Source organism: Enhydra lutris, unplaced genomic scaffold (genome assembly GCF_002288905.1).
Source record: "Enhydra lutris kenyoni isolate GAN:26980312 unplaced genomic scaffold, ASM228890v2 scaffoldscaffold7, whole genome shotgun sequence".
Taxonomy (NCBI): domain Eukaryota; kingdom Metazoa; phylum Chordata; class Mammalia; order Carnivora; family Mustelidae; genus Enhydra; species Enhydra lutris.
In genome coordinates, this window is record NW_019154091.1 from 8018836 (window position 1) to 8040496 (window position 21661).

General features: G+C 50.2%; 1 protein-coding gene across 1 annotated transcript in view; it reads right to left on the reverse strand.

Moving 5' to 3' along the window:
• LOC111142052 (ELK3, ETS transcription factor) overlaps window positions 1-21661 on the reverse strand; it is a 67843-nt gene that overhangs the window by 18048 nt on the left and 28134 nt on the right. The window contains exon 3 of the mRNA XM_022494991.1: window positions 1709-2488. Within this exon, the coding sequence (XP_022350699.1) occupies window positions 1709-2488 (780 nt within the window). The remainder of the gene's footprint in view (window positions 1-1708; window positions 2489-21661) is intronic.

Consider the following 21661-nt stretch of genomic DNA (forward strand, 5'->3'; position numbering starts at 1 on the left):
GCAGCCCCTAGTCCCTGGACAGTTTTGTTTGATCAGAAAATGCCTGATCAATAGCACATATGCTCATTCTGACCAGTAACTGAGCCCTGAGCCCTCCCCTCCATGGTGGCAGCTCAGTAGCACTAGCTGGCAAGCTGGGGCAGACACAAAATCCTTGGGACACAATCAGTTTGGGAGAAGCCATGGAGAGGAGAGTGGCCAAGAGCTGCTCTCCGCTATTTGGCAGACTCCACGGATGGTTACGCTCAGGGACAACTGGAGGTTTTCCCAGTGGGCACACCAAGAGCATTTTATTAAGAGCATGGATTCTGGAGCAGGATAACCAGGTTCAAATTTGCTCCTCCCACCTGCTAGCTGTGTGACCTTGGATGAGCTACTTTACCTCAGTGCCTGATTTACCTCAGCTGGAAAAATGGGACAGAAGAGTATCTACTTCATGGGCCAGCCACGAAGAATGACTGGAGTGGTGCGTGCAAAGTGTCTGGACCAGCAACCAGCAAACATGAATCCCTGTGACACGGCTGCCCCTTCTGACGCCTACGGCAGGGACGGTGATGGCAACGAGAGCAGGGGCAGGTGAGGGAGCTCCCACCGGCCTCACGGTCCTGGGAGGATACCTCCCAGCCATAGCTCTCTCGGACCATGGCCGTTATCCCATCCAGTCCTCCCAATAATCCATTTCACAGATGTGGAAACAGCAGAGAGCAAGTGCCCACCGTCTCAGGGCTCCCCAGCAGTGTAGCCAGGAACCAAATCTGGTCTGTGACACCAAGGCCAATGTGCTTCACCTCTGCCACCAAAGTGTGTCCAATTTTCCAGAGGAAGCCGAAAGAGACTTTACCAACCCCGGCTCTGCCTTTGCCCTGCGAACGCCAGCCGGACAAGAAAGAGCATGTGCATATGATATTTAAAGGAAAAGGCTGCCTTCTCGTAGAGGAGTTAATGATGGGTTTTCTCAGAATAGCACTGCTTTTGCTGAAGATTCTTCCTCACTGCTTGGTGTGGCCCTGATGTTTGGGACAATGCAGATCCACCCAGTTGAACACAACAGCAGCATCCCTTAACATCTATCTTCTCAGTAACAGAAAGCAAATGGCTACTTATCAGGTGCCCCACCCCCCCAGAGAGGACCCCATCATAGAAATTTCATGAAGCTCAGGGGCGCCTGGACAGCTCAGTCAGCTAAGTGTCTGACTCTTGACTTCGGCTCAGGTCATGATCTCAGGGTTGTGAGATCGAGCCCCACGTCGGGCTCTGCACTGGGCGTGGAGCCTGGTTAAGATTCTCTCTCTCTGCTCCTCCACCCTCCTTTCTCTCCCTTAAAAAACAAAACAAAACAAAAAAAGATCTCATAAAGCCCAAATGCCTTCTGAAATGTCACTCGGTCTGCTTGACTTTCCCTAGGAAGATATTATTTGGATCTGCTTTGAAGGCCCGGGTGATGTTCCATAATATGATCACCTTCAGCCACTGAAAGCAAGAAACCAGGGAAGCATCCCACCGTAACCAATATCCCAAACCTCTTCTCTTGTGGACACCTTGGTCTGGGGATGGAGAAGTAACTGCCCTTTACACTCACACCGTGACTTTGGTCTATGGGCCCTAAGATGATCTTTTAAAGGGCCGAAGGAAGCTGCCTTGGTTGCTTTCTTCCTTTCCACTCTGCCACCGAGTCTGACGCAGCCCCAGCATGGGGACGGGCTCTTACCTGTGCGGTGAAGAAGGCTGGGGTGAGGGATCCCGAGGGGAGAGCTGGGCTGTTGAGGGCGATGGAGCCGATGTCGGTGCCGGAGAGCACCAGCGGGGGCGCGGAGATTTCCAAGCCTTTGGGTTTTTTGGCCTTTGGGGGAAGAGATGGAGACCTGGTCTTGGAGCCCGATGACAGGTTCAAGGGCTCTAGGGAATCGGAGTCATGGCAGGCGGCCTCCAGGAAGAGGCTTCTGTGTTCAGAAGGGAGGGGCGAGCTGGGGGACAGGGATGGGGACCGAGACGAGGAGGGTGAAGCGGACGAAATGCTGGCGGCATTTGGCAACATTAAAGAGGAGACCTTGGCTGAGGCCGACGAGGCCAGGAAGGCCTCAGACGTGGAGGGCAGGGGCACCACAGGCCTGCTGGCGTGCTTGTCGCTTTTATTAGTCACAAACCTGATGACAGTCCTGACTTCTTCCACGGGAGGGCTGTCTTCCGGCTGCTCCTCCAGCTTCTCTGTCTTGATGGCCTTGAAGGATTCTGGTGGGTTCTGCAGGGAGTTAATGGTGAAGGACGAGTACAGGCCTGAGTGGATGTATTCGTTGCGGCTGGCGCTTTTGAGGGCCGACAAGCCGTGTCTGTGGGCCTCTCGGCCCTCGGCGGGGGCCTTGCACTCGCTGTCCTGCAGCAAAAGGCTCTCCCGGCTGATCTCCACCGCATGAGGGTCCATTTTCAGTATCTCCGGGAAAGACACAAACTTGTACACAAACTTCTGCCCAATCACCTTTTTGATGATGTTCTGTGAACACAAGAAGGGACAGTGAAAAGATCAGTGCACCAGAGAAACAGAGGAAGACATTCGTTGGCAGACGGAGTTTGGCTGGCAGCAGCATGACACATGCCTCCTGATGGACACGTCTTGGCTACGGTGCTGCGGAAAGGGGACTCGGGCTGGAGGCAGCAGAATTCGATCTGCTTTCCAGTTCTGTGGTTACGAACGGTGTGAGCTTTGGCACAGTGATGGCCGTTTTTAGTTTCCTCATCTGTGAAGTAAGAGTTATTCTACCTAATAACGCCCTAGCCGTCCCCATTTGCTAAGGACTTAGTATGTGGCCAGCAATGTCCATGCACCATCTCATAAGCATCTGTACGGAAATCCTAAACAGAAGGTGTTATTACCCAAAAACTAAATGATTGGACTCCCATTTTAAAACTTAAGAAGATAAGCTTACAGCGCTTAAATAACCCACATGAGCCACATGGTAGGTAAGTGGTCGAAGCAGCGTTTCCTTCGCCATAATGCAGTATTGTCTTACCTACCTCTGGGACTTGTGAGAATTCAATGAAATAATAATAGGAAGGCCTTCTGTAAGCTGGAACACATTATAGAAATGTAAGTTATTATCACCAGCCACCACAATGTTTTCTTAAGTCATGTAGCCATTTTTTTTCTTTTCAATTTTCTGCCAAGAAAGCCACTGGAGGAAAAAACAAATTGTCTACTTTGATATTTACATCACTCCTACAGTATTTTAAGTCGCTAGAATCTACTTCTGGCTCTTCAGTTTATGACTCCAAGTCCTCAAACATTAGGATGTAAATGAAAACCAATAATCACGCCAGAAATGTTCACACCCCTTTGGGAGAACAGACTTCATCGGAAAGGCTCTCTACTGTTCTTGCCGTTTACTACATGGGAACATCAGCAAATATCTATCAAAGGTTTGTGGGGTGCAAGGTGTTCCATGGAGACCAAGATGGTCTCCCTCGAACACAAAGAGCTAGCAGCGCCATCCTGTGGGGAAAAGACCCAGAAATGTTTCCTTGCAAACTGCTCCTCCTAAAACTTGGGTATTGAGTGAGGGTGTTAAAAAAAAAAAATCATTTGGGGGAGAACTACTTTAGAAGCAGTAACTCCTATTGAGCACCTACTATATACCGGATTTGTGCACAAGCTCTCTGATCCGTTCTCATACCTCATCCTTCTGGAGGGTGGAAGGTGTCATCTTATGACACAAGATCAGACATGGGGAGTAATCCGTCCAAAAACCACCATGATCTTCTCATTCTGGAGCCTGAGCTTTCTCTCATTTCCACAGAAATTTCGGTGGGGAGAGTTAAGGAACCCCTTAGTAGAGGTGAAATTTTCAAAATGGAGATGGCGTGGACAGGTAACATTGTATTACTTTTAGGTGGTCACAAGTCTAGTGAACATGATCACCACACAGAGTGTAATATTTTTTTTCCTTGTGATGAGTACTTTTAGGATCTCCTCTCTCAGCAACTTTCAAATATGCCATAGAGACAAAATTTAATTAAATTTGATGTTCCTTTTGTGATCATCGTTTGGTATATAAACGTAAGTATATTATGTTTTTGCCTTCCCTCTTGTTACATTAAAGCATGCTGTTTTGCAGTTTTCTTCCTTAAACAGATCATCAAATCCCAAGAGTGAATTTATCCAGCCATCCGGAGGGGAGGGCATATTTACTATGCCACTGGGATTTCTGAGCAGGAATCCCTCAGGGCAGGCAGCGAAGGGAGGGACACACAATGTCCCCATTCAGCACCGGAAATCCCAGTAACGCAAATCTTGGCGAACCTCCGCTCAGCACCAGCCCACAGGAGGCTCCCATCCCCTGAGCACGTTAGATTCTTAGATTCGAGGCATAACAGTTCCAGTGCCTGGCAGCCTGGTGCTGGGGACTGCAAATTTAACCACCTGAATGCCATTTACCCCATCTGACCTCAACTGCACACTCAACACTAGCAAAGCTGAACACCATTTACACATCTTCCAAGAAATTTGGGAAACTTGGAAGTTCCACCCGAGCCTCACTGGCGGCGTCTCGGTGGGCTCCCCACCAGGCATGGGTACACAACATGCCTAGGTGAAGTCCACTCCCGGCAGGATAGGGTTAAATAAGGGTGTCACCCGTGCCACCTGACCCAGACTGGGTTCTCAGTAAGAAGAAAAGACACTTGCCTGGAGTTCTGCTGCTACATTCTGTTGCTACGATTCTAAGATATTTCTGGTTTTCGTTAATATTTTTCTCCCTAGGTGAAAACTTTATGTTGTCCTCAGCCAGTTCCAACATCCATCTAAACTGACTGAGTCATTAAAGCCCAAATAATTACACAGAAAAAAAGAGAAACTGTATGGTCTGAATCATTTCTTCAGGCATGTTCTTGTAAAAAAAAAAAAAAAAAAAATTTTAAACCTTTAATTTTAACCTCTAATTTTATTACGGGTATTCAGAACATAACATCTGAGCAGGGATTATATGCATAAGCAAACCAAGGAGTCATTTGGGGCTGTGATTAAAAATAATAAAAAGGCCTCTCCTCCTAAAAATGGTTGGGAACTAAAAGGTAGTCTCAAAGAGCAGGGCTTTGATGTATTAAAAAGAACAAAGAAGGAGCATGGTGCAGGGGGGCGGGGCTCAGTCGGTTGACCTGCCGGCTCTTGATTTCAGCTCATGAAATCAAGGTCATGATCTTAGAGTCCTGGGACTGAGCCCTACACTGGGCTCTGTGCTCAGTACAGAGTCTCCTTCTCCCTCTCCTTCTGCTCCTCCATCCCCCCCCCCATCTTTCTCTCTCTCAAATAAATAAAATCTTTAAAAAAAAAAATAAGGAACAACTCACATGACTATCGACTGACAAATGGATAAACAAAATGTATATTCACACTACAGAACATTATCCAGCCATAAAAAGGAAATTAGTACGGACACATGCACCATGAATGCATTATGTGAAAGAAAGGCCGCGTATGTGATGATTCTATTTCTATCAAACGTCTAGAATAGACAAACTTAAAGAGACAAAAGAGTCATTTCCTAAGATTTGGGGGTGACATGGAAGAATTTAGGGGCCACACTAAAAAGTATGGGTTTGGGAGGGATAGTGAAAATGTCCTAAGATTTACTGTGGTTTTGGATGCACAACTCTGTAGATATACTCAAACCACTGAACTGTATGCTTTCAAGGGGTCCACTGGATGGTATGCGAATCATACATCACGGAAGCGGTTTCTTTTTTTTTTAAAAGAACATGAAGAATCTTTTTCCCCCAGCTTTACTGAGATGGAACTGACATACAACATTGTGAAGTTTAAGATATACAATATGAAGATCTGATGCATGTATATCATTGCAAAATGCTTACCACAATTAGGTTAGTTAACACATCCACCACTCACGTAATTACCATTTTGTTGTGGTGGTGATAGCATTTAACTCTCCTCTCTTGGCAACTTATAAGTAAGTAATACAGTATTGTTAACTGCAGTCACCATCCATACCTTAGATCTCCATAACTTACTCATTTTGTGGCTGGAAGTTTGTACCTTTGACCAACAACTACTCATTTCCCCATCCCTCAGCCACCCGGTGACCACTGCCGGTAACCATTCTACTCTCTGTTTCTAGTTCTGCTTTTTTAGATTCCAAGCATAAGTGAGATAATTCAGTATTTGTCTTTCTCTTATTCCATTTAGCATAATGCTCTCAAGGTCCATCCAACATTTACCTTTAAATGGAAGATTGTGGGAATCTTCTATGGCTGGATGGTGATGGCGATAACCCTACTCTGAAGATAAAAAAGGAGCCTCCACAAAGGACACTGAATTCAGGCATCGCAAGAGGGGCCCCATGGCAGCTGCTGCTTCTGGGGTGGGGGGAGCTACCAGGACACCACCGGAGCTTTTGAGGAAAAGGTTACAGTGGCGGGGATGGAGCTGACCAGAAGGAGGAAGAAACCTTTGGAAAGAATCAGCGTGGGCCTTGCTGGTCTATTCCAGCAGGAAAGATGGAGTAGATCTGGCTACCGGACAATCTGGGCATGAAGGGGTGTGGAGGGTGCAGGAAGGAGGTTCAGGCCACTGTAGCCCCGCTGTTTGAGAGCCCAACCCTGCACAGGGGAAATCTGCTCACAGGAGGGGAGCCAGGAAGGAAAGCCTCCCACCAGGATGTCCACAGCCTGAGCCCTAGGTAGTAGGTAGACTCAGAGGAGGCATATGCCACAGGCAGACCCTGGGAGGTTGGGGTGGCATGCACGTTTGAAGATATCTCTACGGTCTCTGAAGAGTTTGTCCCGCAAGAAAAAGTAAAACCTGTTTAATCTTATTTGACTTTATGACAATGCTTTCAATAAGCAAATGTTAAATGTGTTGAGACTTGACTTGTGTACCAGTGTTGTAATTTTTCAAGTTAAAAGTGTCCCCAAAGGCCATGTCCTATATCTGATTTTTCCCAGTAAATGAGGCAAAGCAATTATAAGACCTTCAGCAAACATCTAGCCATCTAAAATGGAGAGGTGAGGGGTGCCTGGGTGGCTCAGTGGGTTAAAAGCCTCTGCCTTCAGCTCAGGTCATGATCCTAGGGTCCTGGAATCGAGCCCCGCATTGAGCTCTCTGCTCAGCAGGGAACCTGCTTCCTCCTCTCTCTCTCTCTGCCTGCCTCTCTGCCTACTTGTGATCTGTCAAATAAATAAATAAAACCTTTTTAAAAAATTAGTAAAAAATAAAATGGAGAGGTGAATCATTCCACCTAAACAAACAAGCTGGCTGTCAGAGGGAGGTCAGGGTATGCTGCTCTCAGGATTTCAGAGGGTCTTCAAACGGAAATCTCAAGGTTCTCAGTATGAAAAACCTGAGATCAGATGCTTATGTAAGGAAAGTGCTAGTCACCCAGTAAACCCCCCAAAACAAATGGATAAAGCAGGCCAAATTGTGCTTTTCTGACATTTCCTTGGGAATCTATAAGAACCTCCCCTTTCCCCTCCCCCAATCCCAAGAACATTTAAGAGTACGTTAAGCAACTACAGAATACTAAATAAAAAGTCCGGTCAAAACAAAACAAAACAAAACCAGAGAGAGAGAGAGAGAGAGAGAGAGAGAAGAGAAGAAATGAAAAGGAAAAAAAAAAAAAAAGAGTGTGTCCCACGAGGAGTCTGTTGAGAAAACTCACAGCACAGAGGACTAATAGATAGTACTTGCTGAGCACCTATTACCTGTCAGGCCGGGTACAAAGAACTTGGCCACCGTTAACTCATTTAATCCTCTGAGAGACTGGAGCTATTAGGATCCCCATCTTAGAGATGGGCAAACTGAGGCTCAGAGAGTATAAATTACCTATGTTCACAAGCTAATACACAGGCAGTCTGATTCCAGAGCCCTTGGCCACAATGGAAGGGGATACAAGACTTGGGCTGAGACTGCCCAGGACACAAGAGTGCTTGGGGACAGGCTCTTATTATGAAAAGTGATGTGAATATTTACGGAAAGTCGGTTTTCTCACCCCTTCCTCCCAGACCCACAAGTATGTGTTGCCTATAGTTGCCTGGTAACCTGACAAATGCTGTCTGTGTCCAGCTGAGCAGAGCGACTTCTCCAGCATGGTTTTAGACCAACAGTTGCACACATCTACTTCCCTTTACACATGTGGGACCAGCCTCCCTGTTCATCATTTCCTATTCAGTGTGTTTCCACAACCAGGATGGATTCCTGACCCTATATTCCGTGTGTGGTCACAGGCAGCAAGGAAGACCAACTTCAGGAGGGGAAACAACATCCACCCCACACACCCTCCGTGGAAGTTCCAGGTGACAGCAGAAGCTGCTTCCACCACAGCCACGTCCAAGTTGGTGTCTTGAGATGGCAGGAGCCTCAAGGCAAGCAGCCTTTGCAGGCAGGACCAAGGCGGCCATCTTGGGCAGAGCAGCCCTTCCTGATTCACCAGCCACCTCTGGCAACAGAGGGACCAGTGAGAGTCTCCCTTAGTTATTTCCTGCTAACTGGATGGAAAACAGAGAACAAGTCAGTTTTCTATTTCCCTCCCTTCCCTGTTGCCCTGACAGGTTCCAGGCATACTGGTAAAAATAGAGGTGCCTGTAAGTGTGTTTAAATATGTAAACAGACACTCAACTCTGCCTTCTCCTCACATTGAAGAGAAAGAAGGGGCCTGTGTAAATAATGCTATACAGTGGATAAATTAGAAATGGGTCTACTGTATTATGATCGTGAAAAAAAATTATATGTAGTGCCAGATAATGAAGAGATGCTTGAGGAATTCAATTTACCTTCTTAATTTTGATGTTATGAAGGATAATATTAAATTAACTACATGTTTGTTGAGTGAATGACTCTCAGTGTAAAGAGAACTGACCCAGGCAGGAAACTGGAGGCTTTACCCCATGAGAGAGAGAATTTTCTGTGGCTGATCCCCAGGCTGGTTCAAGCTCCACGTGAATGTGTCCCAAATGTATAAGTGTATGTGCTTTCTTGTTGGCATTTTCAGACTGAAAACTCCCAGACATATGTTAAGGGCCATAAGCAAAACCTTACAACTCCATACCTCCTGTGAGAGCTGAATAAACTTGGATTGCACATATCCATATCCATGGCAAATACGAGCAGTCTGTGTCGGCTCTGCCCTCGCACCCCAATTTTGATCTAAGGTCATGTATCAGACTTGCCAGTGCTCAGACTTCTCACCACAGCTGTCGCTTCTCCCTGGGCTGCTCGTGGCCCCAGGAGGAGCCAGACTAGTTATGGGATCCCCATCAGCATGGCTACCATGCCCTTGCCTCCCCACCATGGGAGGGCTTCTGGGAACCGCAGGACGCCTCCCCTCTGATTCTGCAACTCTCCTATCTTGTTCTCAAAACGGAGAGATGTCGGCGGCTCCTGAACACAGCAGGAAAGGTGGTGTAGGACATTCTTCCCAACAGCCCGATCTCTTCCTAATCTCACAGCAGCAGGGGCTGCAGAGGAGAGAGTCCTAGATCCTTCCATAAATACCCACTTGGCTCTGTCACAAAGGCTGCCAGTGGGATTACAAGGAGTGGTTCTAGAGAGGCAACTGCCTCTTACCAGCCATGTGCCTCAGTTTCCCCATCTATAAAATGGGGACTGATCTACCATCTGCCTCATGGGATTGAATGAGATAATCCATATAAGGCTTATAGTAGAACACCTGCTACAGACACACGTGATAACCCCCAATATATAGCAGCTCTCAGTATTGGTATTTTTGTCCTCCCATGTAAGCAAAAACAAAACATAAAATCCACTCCCTATCCACTCCAGTGGCAAACAAATAGTAAAAATTAAACCTCCTAGAAGGCTGTGCATATCCCCCCTCACTCTGTCCACAGTCCTGGGTACCACGCTGGGGTGTATGGCAGACAGAATTATATCTGGTTTATATATCTCAACCAACAGGGGGAAACATGATGTTTTATTTAGTTGGGTTCAGACAAAAAAATAGAAGGCTTACCGTATACCATGCCTAGCGTGGCCAGACTTTGACATGCACTGTGAAGGAAACCTCACACACACCAATTAATTCAGGGGTCGGGGGCAGTGGGGAGAGGGCCAGCCCTGGGGACAGCAGATGTGAAATGCAAGGGTCCCGCTCCAAAGGCCATGGCAGCTTTAGCAGAAAGGCAGCACGTCCAGCCCGGCGAGCGGTAAGGACACTAACCAGACACCCCTCTGAGCTCCGCTGCTCTCCGCTGCTTAGAGCAGGAAACATACTGCCCAGGCAGGAGGGAGCAGCCCAGCTCTGCAGGGTCTGCCGTGGCTGCGCCTCAGGGGGAGGGCCATGTGGGCTGCTGGCCCTGAGCACCCGTACGCAGGATCTCGGGGCAGGGGAAGAGAGATGGATTGATTCTGACGATGTGCATCTCACCACAGTAGAGATCCTACGTGAAAAGGAACCTGTGGCCAGAAAGGGATGAGCGCTGACCATAGACCAAACTCGCACAGCCACCTGGCAAGATGGTTGCTGGGATCCCATTTTAAAGATGAAGAAGTCAAGGCTGTTGATGGGAAGGGAGGTGAGACCCAATTTCCTATCCCACAATGGTGGGTTAGATTAACAGGAGGGCTTAGAGTGGAAAACCATGGAGCTGTTTTAGAGGACAAAACAGTGTTAACATTCCCCCCATGTCTTTCAATGCACATTAGCTGAAAAAAGCACTCATAGATGTATCCATTATCTTAATGAAACAACTATATATACAGAATACAAGAAGAAAAAATAAACCTCAAAAGATGTAAAAGTGTAGTATTTCTTTTTTGCTCCTCTGCTTTTTCACATTTAATAGCATGCATTCAATATGTATCAATTCAAAATAAGCTCCCCCCCCCGCCCCCCCAAGAAAGCAGCAGGCTCGGAAAAGCTTACTAGCCCAAGACCCTTCAGCTTGTCGCTGGTGGAGCCGAAGCTTAAACCAATTCTAAGGAGTGCCAAGACGGGAGCCTTTTTTATCCCACGGCCGCACCCTCTCCCAGAAAGCAGCTGCCGTTGGCTCAGAGGCTGCTGTTCAAGTCAGTATTCCAGAGTAATCGTGGGGTAACCACAGCGTACCTGGGAAACCAGCTTGGTGCCAGGGAAGCAAGGTGGGTGCTCGGGAATGGTCGTTTCCAGCTCCTCGTGAGGAAGACCCGCTTTCCCTAAAGTCTGTTCCTCTGCTGGAAACAGAAGCGCTTCTCCACTCCCAGGGGGCACGGTGCCACGCTGCTGGAGACCCTGTGTGAGGCCCCAGGAGCCTGGCGGTTCCACTTCAGCAGACGGGACATCAAAAGCCCACCCTGAAGTGGGTGACATTCAGGAGACAAGGCTGATGGGAAAACAAGAGGCAGCTGGCCTCCACATCCGCAGCCTGACTGTAGGAGTGGTTCAGAGGGGAGCACGGACAGCACGGGGAGCGCCGGCCAGCCTCTCTGAGCCTTGATGGGCCAGACGCTAAATAGAACCAGCATGGGGTGAACCGACCTGGGTCCAAATCCCAGTTTGTCTACTTCCTCTGACTTTGGGAAAGGTACTGAACTTCTAGAAGCCTCTGTTTGCTCATCTCTAAGAGCAGAACAATACTGCACAGCATCTTTTTTTCTAAAAAATCAATATATGTCAGTGCCCCACTCATACAGGTCCTCCAAACATGACCTCTCACCTAGTACAATTCCACTTAGCAAGCAATGATCTAACTGTACAGCAACCCCACGATACCACACTGTCCTTTCACTGTAGCCGGCCTTCAAATAATCTAAGTTCCTCTTTTTAAAAAGATTTTATTTATAAGGGCGCCTGGGTGCCTCAGTCATTAAGCATCTGCCTTTGGCTTGGGTCATGATCCCAGGGTCCTGGGATCAAGCCCCACATGGGCTCCCTGCTCAGTGGGGAGCCTGCTTCTCCTTCTCCCACTCCCCCTGCTTGTGTTCCCTCTCTCGCTGTGTCTCTCTTTGTCAAATAAATAAATAATCTTGGGGGAAAAAAATAACAGATTCTATTTTTAAGTAATCTCTACACCCAATGTGGGGCTTGAACTTACAACCCTGAGACCGAGACTTGCATGTTCCACAAGCCAAGCCAGCCAGGTTCCCCACAAATTGCCTAAATTCCTTATATGGGTACCTCATTGTATAGTTTCCTGAAGGCTTATGCCTTACGTCAGGCAATCCCTACAACACTTTGATACCCATTTTACAGATGAGGGGCCCAGGGCATCAGGCTTAGTTCACCAACGAGTAAGTAGCAGAGACGAGTCTCGAGGCCACCGGTTCCCAGCCAACACCCTGGCTTCAGCTCCTCGTTTTGGGTTCCCGTCCAGACCACTGGCTGACTCACCCTTTCCGGACACAAAACCTGACTGTCCTCTCTCCAAAGTTAGAACAAGTCCTCACTGTAGGAGTCATGCTCCAAGCTCCTCCTCTATAACAAGCAAGCATTCTTTCGACAGCGTTTCAGACACTTTCATACGGAAGGCTCCTTGCTAAGCTCTGAGGAACAGAAGAGGAAGTGAATCAGGGTCCCTCCTGGAAGCATCTGACTGTTGGGGCCATACTGAGCTCTGCCACGGACCTGTTGCGGGCAGGCTCACCTCACACCTGCCACCCTGAGAAGCAGCACTGAGAGGACTCCAACCCAGCAACCCGAGCTGCCTCTCCCTGGGCCCGTCTTTCCCGTCAGCATTGAATTGTACGGTACCCACCTCCCCACCCCCACAAATTCATTCCCACCCAGAAGCTCAGAATGTGACTTTATTTAGAAACGGCATCTTTGCCCAGGTCACCAGAGAAGGATGTTGGGACAGAATCATCAGGGAGTTAGGGTCAACACTAAAGTCAACACCTAGTGCCCTTACGACAAGAGGAAAGGCTCCGGGAGACACCCAGGGAGGAAGGCACAGAAGGAGGAGAGGCACAGATGCAGAGACTAAGCCATGAGCCACAGCCGAGGGACGGTGAGGACTGCCAGGGCCACTGGAAGCTGGCAAAGGCCAGGACGCATTCTCCCCAAGAGCCCTTGAAGGGCGCATGCACTGCCTAGTGGACACCTTGATTTTGGACTTCAGGCCTCCAGAACTTTGAGAGAATACATTTCTGTTGTCTTGAGCCACCAAGTTTGTGATCCTTTGTTACAGCAGCCCTAGGAAACATATTGTCCCCCCAAGACTCTGTCCAGCAGGGCAGGGGGCACAGCCTTTCCCAAGGGCATGGCCTGCCTGTGGGCAGCTGCACCACCGTACGCAACACCCTGAGACAGTTGGAGCCTGAGCTGTTCTCTGTCTGAAGCTTAAGCCTGGAGTGTGCACACCCGCTCATATGTGCACGTGCACACACACACACACCCACAGCCCACTTTCAACTTCTAAGAATAACGTGCCGCCAGTAAAGAGGTCCAACTTGGTCTCAGAACTGGCTGACTCGTGGGGGACGTTCCGTTGTGGTTTGGGTTGAGATTTCTTTCTTCCCTGGCACTGCTAGACAGCAGCGTGAACCGTCTCTCCAAATTCGGCCAGCCTGACATGGGAGGGCTGCTCAGCCTTGCTGCCCGAGCCCCGTGCTCGCCCGAAGGCCTGCAAACAAGAGAAGCCTGGCAGGATGCCCAACCTCGGACTGGACATGAGGAGCATTTTTCTGCCCTCTCTGGGCTCGTGGCTGCTTCTCCTGGACTGAGACTGCTGTCTCCCTGCTGGCTCAGTTTCAGCACTCGAGGGTATTTTTATTAAAGTCCTCTGGAGTGTTAACACAACAAAGTGTAAAACTGGTCCCCCAGCATGCGCTTGGCTGGGCAGGGAGCTGCCACCTCCAGCGGGAGGGGCTGGGAGCCGCAGGTGGTCTGGGAGCACGTTCTCACCCCGGCTTGGCCACCGACACTCCTGAACACCCACCTGCCCGCTCGGGTCCTCGCTTGCGAAAGGACGGGCAGGCGGGCAGGCTTCTCAGCCCCCGTGCGGCGCCAACACCCCGAGATGACAGACTTCTTTCTGTGCTACAGGGAAGCCTGCTTGCTTGTTTCACGCTCATCCCGCATTCATTTGGCACCACTGCATGCCAGATGCCGCACAGAGCTGGGCTTGGTCAGGAAAACCAGCACACGATTGGCAAGACAGGCACAAGGATGGTGGAAGAGAGTGAAGGCCGTGCCAAGTGCAGACATCAAGTGGAGGAGAAGCAGGGAGGGTGTGGGGAGGAGCTGGAGTGGACCAGGCAGAAAAGGCCAAGGCGGAGCCCGGGGAAGGAAGAAGTCTGAGTAGAGGCCAAGAGAGGGTGGCAGGCCGGGGTGGTACCGGAGAGGCAGCCTGTTAGGGGCCAGATGGTGAGGGGGTCTGGAGTCTTTCCAGGAGGCTGCAGGATGCCGGGCAGGCACACGGGCAGAGGGGCCCAGGCTTGGATCTGGCTTTCTTTTGGAAGTGTCATTTGGACATCTAGGAAGTGGGTGGGGGGAGGGTCCTGGGGCCACCTCTCAGCTGGCTCAGAGCGCTGCCGGCCATTTCCCCGCTGTCATTTTGACCAAACAGGGGTTGGTCTCCCCTCTCTGCCTGCCCTTGGGTGATAATCACGAATAGGAATGGGGGGTTCAAGTCTGGGCCCAAGGCTCTATAGCTGTGTGATCTTCTGGCTTCATGATGCTGAGCATGGACCTTGGGCTCAAGCGTCGTAGACAGACAGCTCTGCCACCTACCAGAGGCTTCATCTTGGATCTGTCACTTAACCTCTCTGAAACTCAGCATCCTACCTCTAAAATGGGCCCATTACCAACTGTGACGACAGGCATTTCACATATTAGAAGAGGAGTCCATAAATGTAAAAATATCTAGCACAGTGCTGGCTTAACACAAATGCTCCATACAAGTGCGCTTCCTCTCCGTATGTCACAAACTGGGGGTAGGAGCTGAGGTAAACTGTTGTCAGAGCACAGGCAGGAGGTGTGGGGTGGTGGTGGGGGGGGCCCAGAGGAGCAGCTGGGCCGGTGGGTGGGTGGTGGGCGGTATGATGTGAATGTTAGGGGTTCTGTCAGTTTGTCTACACAACCACTGAATTCTCCTGCAGCTAGAAGCTGTCCAGAAGCAGGAACACTCATGCCGGCAGACCAGTGTGGGCTTGGGCAACAGCCTGACGTAAGTGGATTTGGCTAGGCGGCTGGAGCATTGGCAGCCGAATACCAAGCCCAGCAGCCCCATCAGCACAGTGTTGAAGGTACTCCCAAGACTCCGGGTGTTTCTTAGCAACTGCCCTATTTGGGGGAACACAGAGTGCCACCACGAAGCTAGCTTGGAAGCATGTGCAAAACAGCTCCCCCAACCACCACGCAGTTCCCCCCACCCCCCCAGCCCCGCCAACTGCCTGGCCCCCTCAGATCAGCCACTCCTTCCCAGAGCAGTGTGACCAGACTAGAAAACCTTCCTGAGGCCATCAGCTACCCAACCCCCCTCCCTCACTGGGCAGCTTCCAGGACCAAAAGCTTCCAGAAAGGTCCTGGTTATCCCCTCAGCCCCCAAGCAAAAGTGTAGTTGCCATCTGTTGTACTTCAAACCATCTAAGCAGCTGACATGACAGGAAGGGGACAAAAAAGACACCTAACAAAAACACCATCCCCTAACACTCAGAGCCAGAGCGGGGGGCGGGGGGGGGGGGGGGGGGGGGGGGTGGGCAGCTTTGATGTACAAAACACTCCTGAACAGAGCCCAGGAGAGATGGATCTTCTGTGGAATTTCACCACCAACAGAAGCCTTCCAGAAAGTTCCAGATGCAAACGCTTGCTGGACTTTTGTTCTTTCTCCACTCTGACAGACAGTAGTACATCATTTTATCTTCTTAAAAGGCTGTGCCAGGCTTCTTGGCACAGGCAGGCGATCTCAGATATGTATTATTAACACGAACATTTTCCTGTCGTGATTGCACACCCAATTTAAAATAAATTATCCAATTAAGTTGAGAAGGTGACGCGTTCTACTTCCAGGAATATGCTGCCAGAGACACTGTCTTGACTGTTCTCCCCTGAACCTCTTCCAATTAAGCAAAGACCGTTCGGGACACTGTGAGGATAAGCTGGGATGTTGCTGTGGAGACCAGAGGGTTTTTCATCATATCGCCGTTGCAATCTCCTGATGAGAAGGGAGCTGGCAGAGCTCTCAGCCTCCCCCTGGGAGGAATGCTCACCGCCAACAACAACAAGGACAAAAGCTCCGTTGGACGGAAAAAGGACGAGGGATTGCGTCAGCTTCCAGGTCTCCTGCAGCCAGCTCCGAGAGTCTGCGGCTGGAGCTTGCTCCGGGAAGTCAGCTGCCCCGCGTGCAACCAGCCGTGCAGCCCCATCGGAGGGCAGATCCTGGGAGGGGCACGCACGCCCTGACCTGAAGGGGCCAGAGGGCCAGCTTGGGGCCAACTCAGTCAGTCCCGAGAAGTCGGTATGTGCTAACCTGGCCAAAAAGATTGGGGCTTGGGGGGACAGGGGGTGAAGCGGGACACCATCAATGCCAAGAAGAGCATGGGGAGATAAAGAGGTTTCTTTCTAAAATGCAAATCTGCCCACAGCACTCTTCCGCTTCCAGCCTTAGCCATGAAGTTCCAACTGTTCCACGTAACGCGCTGCACACTCCGTGCCCCACTCACTCTTCCCACCCCATGTCCCCCTTGTTCCCTGGAGAACCCTGGGACTCCCCTGGGAAGCCAAAAGTCAAACTCCCGGCCTCATGCACATGTTGTTCCCTTCATCAGTGCATCTCTCTCCAACACGGTCCAGCCTGATAAACCCAATCTCATTGCTCCGGGCCTGGGCAGGTGTCCTGAACTCCGGGGTCCTTCCCTCTGCCTTTACATCCCACAGCTGCCCTGGAAGATGCTGGCATCATGGCCAGGCTAGCACTGCTATAACTGCCCGCGCAGGTCTGTCTCCCCAGCCACTGCACAGCCAGCTGAGGGCGGCAGCTATGTTTTTAAAGGTAGGGTTGGACCTGGGAAGAAAAAAAGCACAGGTGAAAGAAAGAGGGAAAGAATATCTTCTTGAGAGGGATGGAGAGCTAAAAACCTCCCAGAAGCTACTGAAGACAGGGGATCCCAGCAGCACGTCATACCCCTCAAGCTTGGGCCCATGGGTGTGGGCAGTTGGTGGGGCCACTCACAGGCACGCTCTGGGCTTTGACCTCTCTCTCCTCTCCACTCCACCCTGAGAGGTATAAGAACCAGGTCTGAGTTGTTAACGAGTGAAAGAGTCATTAATCTCATTCACAAAGCCAATCTCTGAAAGAGATTGCAGAGGTTGTAGAAGGACCTCTAGAAGACTCCATTTCACTCTAAGAGAGATAAAAAATCAAACCATACCCAGCCCCCCCCCCAAATTCCAACCATCAGAACTACAACGAACAAAGCCACATCCCAGGACACAGAGTGAGACTATGGGAAACGAGTGGGGTGGGGAGGGTGGTCCTGAACTGAGCAGGCAAGAGCTAGCTGTTTTGGGGGCTCATGTGCTTGGACGCAGCCTCCTCCCTCCACTTGCACATTTCCAAGCTGACCGGGCGCCTTCAGTCCACGCCCGAGGAACACAACGGGCTGTGTCCCAACCTGGGCATCACTCCTTCCTTGGAATTCTACCTGAGTTTGCCCAGCAGCCTCTTCAAAAGCTGTAAGTGGGTGCAATAGGTCCTTGTCAGTGCTTAGCTGCAAACCCCTGACCTCCCAGCCTTCCCTAATGGCGTGTGTGACGGGCAATCCCCAGATACGCAGACGGAGGAAGGAACACCAGAGGTCTCCTATCACAGCCACGGCTAAGCCAGGATGGGCTCCAAGTCCCCTATTAGAGTCGTTCGCTTCTCTAGCGCAGAAGGGGACTCTTTCATCTTTCCGTCCACCCTGGGGACCCAGCCAAGGGCTGGGCATGTGACAGGCCCTCCATGACACGCCTATCATAGACTCTAACTTCACACTTGCTGTTGAGTCTAGCTGCTGTCCCGGTCACACAGTTTTCCTTCAGAATGTGTGGCATTGATCATAATTTTGAAAATCTGAATGAAAGTCCAGTAGTGTCTGAAATATATGTAAAATATATAGGAAACATATGACAAATGACGTATGTCTCCCAAACAGAGATGCTGAATCCTACCACTCCCTCCCTGCACCCCGTACCTGTGAATGGGATCTTTAGAAATAGGGTTCTGCAGACCTAACTGAGCTAAGAGGAGGTCATGAGAGTGGTCCTAATCCAGGAGGAAATTTGGAGAGAAACACACGGGAATAACATCATGTGACAAGCCAGGCAGACACCGGAGTGATGTGGGTGCTGGCCGAGGGACACAAGGACCCACGGCCCCCACCAGAGGCTAGGAAGAGGCAAGGAAGGATCCACCCGGAGTCTCGGAGGGAGCACGGCCCTCCTGACACTGACCTTGGACTTCTGGCCTCCACATCTGAGACAATACATGTCTGTGGTTCTAAGCCACACACTTTGTGGTTACAACCATCCAGGACACTAATCCAGTTTTGTGCGATATTAACAGGCAACTATCACAGTGCCGGGAGTTTCATCAGCCCAGATAACAGAGGGGACGCGTGCTGGGGGTGTGTACTTAGCAGGTGCCTGACACTGTGCTGAGTACCTTGCACACGAGCTCACACCACACGCTGAGGGAAGGTGCTGCTACGAAGCTCCCTTACCCATGGGGAAATGGACACTCAGAGGCCGGGCGTCCACTCCAGCCAAGAGAGTGCTGAATGCAAAGCTCCTGCGGGCTGCTCCAACTAGGGCTGCTCAGAGAAGGGTGCTCCTCAGAGGTGCAAGGAAGCATCATTGAAATAGTAAAGCATCTTAGTCACTGAATTTCAGAAGGGCCTCCATATACAAAGATAGACAGTTGGGTAAAGAAACTGTGGTCATCCATCTTCAGTCACCCAGGATCTGACCTCATCCAACCTCTAGGTGTGCTCGTGTAGGAAGGTGGAACACAGGTCCAAACTTTCTTCTTTGCAGTTGTCTGCATTTTTCAAATTAGCGATGAGGATCATTTCTCTGGCTAACACTTGGTAGCACCAACTGTATTTTGAGCACAATTCTCAGAACCGACTGTGTGTGAACTCAGCTGACCTGCACCCCCTCCACCACAGTACAGGCTCTACTATCAGACCCATTTTAGGAAGGAAGCTGAAACCAAGAGGGATCAGGCAAAGCACTCACAGTCACGGAGCTGGATTTACACCCAGCAGTCTAGCCCCAAGTCCATGCTGTGAACCACCTTGCTATAGTGATGGATGGTGGGGGGCTGCGGAGGGGACGGGGAGGGAGAAAGGTTCTTGAGGAATGATGATTAAAGTGTCTCAGCCCCAAACAGATACAATTAGTCCATATATCTTTTGCTCTGATGCCTTCTACAAAGTACTGCACACATTTTCCACTTTTTTCCCCCCTGTCCATGTCTAATATTCTGGAATGAGCTAAAAATATAACCTACAACAACAACAAAAAATAATGACATTCTCATGCTTGCAGGAAAGCTTCCCTATCAGGACACACCAAGGGAGGGGCAGTTTGAGCCAACAGTGAAGAGATACAAGCTAGCAACGGACAGAAAAGCCAACGGGAGAGAAGAATGCAGCCAAAAGGGTGGGGAGTCACCAACCTTAGGCCACCTGTAGCGGACACTCTGGATGGATGGACAGGACTGGAGAATGGAGGAGGGGGCTGGGGAGGACGCTGAAAGGCAGAGAGGGTCACACCGAGAGCGGGGAACTGTGAGGAATGCCTGCGGAGCACGATGGAAGGAGGAGCACGTGGCCAGGAGATTCCCATTCACAGACCCTCCTCCCTTCCTCCTCTCGGGTTAGAAACCAAACCGTGTGAGACTGCCATTTTTGTGGGGTCAAATGGTCAGATGATGGCAATTTCTTATGGTTCAATGTATACACATAGTCACAGAGTAACACTGGCAAGGTTGAGGAAAGTGCTGAGCATGGGGGCACCTGGGTGGTTCAGTCGGTCCAGCATCTGACTCACGATTTCAGCCAAGGTCACGCTCTCAGGCTCGCAGGACAGAGGCCCTCATCGGGCTCCGTGCTCAGCAGGGAGTCTGCTTGAGATTCTCTCCCTCCCTCTCCCTCTGCCCCTTCCCTGCTCACATGCGGGCTCTCTCTCTCTAAAATAATAAAATCTTTTTAAAAAAGTGTTCATCACGAAATGTAAAATCTACTATAATTTTTGTAACCTTTGCATTTCTCCCCTTTCCCTCTCCCTCCCCGCCCTTCCTCTCCTCTCCTTCATTCTCTGCCCCCTCTTCTTCCCTCCCTTTGTATTTTAAGCTGTGTCAGGAATCTAATGATCACACTTACTCATCACTTCAGGGCATTTCATGAGAAAGATTCAAATGCCCGTGTGCACACATGTGTACTGTGTACATGCCTATGTACAGTGTGTACACGCGTGTACCACACACATGTATATTACATGTACTTGCATGGATACCGTATACATGCGGACGTGTGCTGTGTGCACATATGCATATTAGTATGTGTACTGCATACATGCACAGGTACATTGGGCTTACACACATATATTGCCTGCACACATGTGTTGTGCACACACATATATTGCATACATGTACATTGTGTGCGTGCATATGTGCATGGCACACCTGCACATAATGCACGCATGTGTGCCGTGTGTACAGGGATGTAGCACACACATATCGTGTGTCCATGCGTGTGTCTTGTGTACATGTGAGTGTACCGTGTACAAACCTGGGTACTGTTTACACATGGAAGGAAGGACATAAAGTGTCCTCCCGTGGTGGCCACGCCTGTGTGACTCGCTGGACAAGAGCTGCTCCTGTCCTCACCGTTCGCATGAGCTGGCTGCTCACAGGTCACGTGGCCAAACCTCAGATTCAGCGCTGGTGGGAGAGGAAAGGGACAAGAGGGCGAGGAGGTCACAGCGACCACTCAGACCCTGGACCCAACGGGAGCAGGGCCGTGTGGTACTGCAGGGCTCAGTAAGAAACAAAAATCACCTCTGTGCTACCTGATTGCCTCCTCGAAACTCAGGTGTTCAGGAGGCAAAGAAAATGAATGGCCCAGAAGGTAGAGTGTTTGCCTTGTGGCCAGGAATGCAGGCAGACAAGTCAGGTTCAAGTCCGAGGCTACTGCTTCCCGGAGAGGCCGCGGGTCCAGCAACCTGGGCTGCTGCGTTTAAATGAGGCGAAGCGTGGGAAGTGCCCGCAGCTCCAGGCCTTAGACACAGAAGGTACCAAAGTGTGCTGGGCAACTGAAGTCCCGAACCTGCTCTCCCCAGAGAGTTAGAAAGTCTGCCCAAGGGAGAGCAGGTGTCTTCTCCATAGGAATGGCTCTACTGGCCTTTGGATGAGTCCCTTGCAGCCCATGGTCTCCCTTCATGCTGAAGACCCAGCATCCTTAGCCCTGGTGCCTGGGCCACAAGGAGAGTCACAGGTACTGAGATGTCTTTGAATTAAAACAATGACATTTTTCTAGTCTCAAAGCCAGGCTTTTAGGCACCCTGCCAACAGGCAAGACGACTGTTTTCCTTCAGAGGGCTCCCCCCCCCATTCCCATTGTGTAACTTAGAACCTGGGGGAAAATGCAAAACAATAAACCATCTGCGAGTCTTTCAGACAGTGCAATTTGCAAGAAATGCTTTTACTTCTTCGTAGGACTCTGCATTAAGCCAGGACTAAT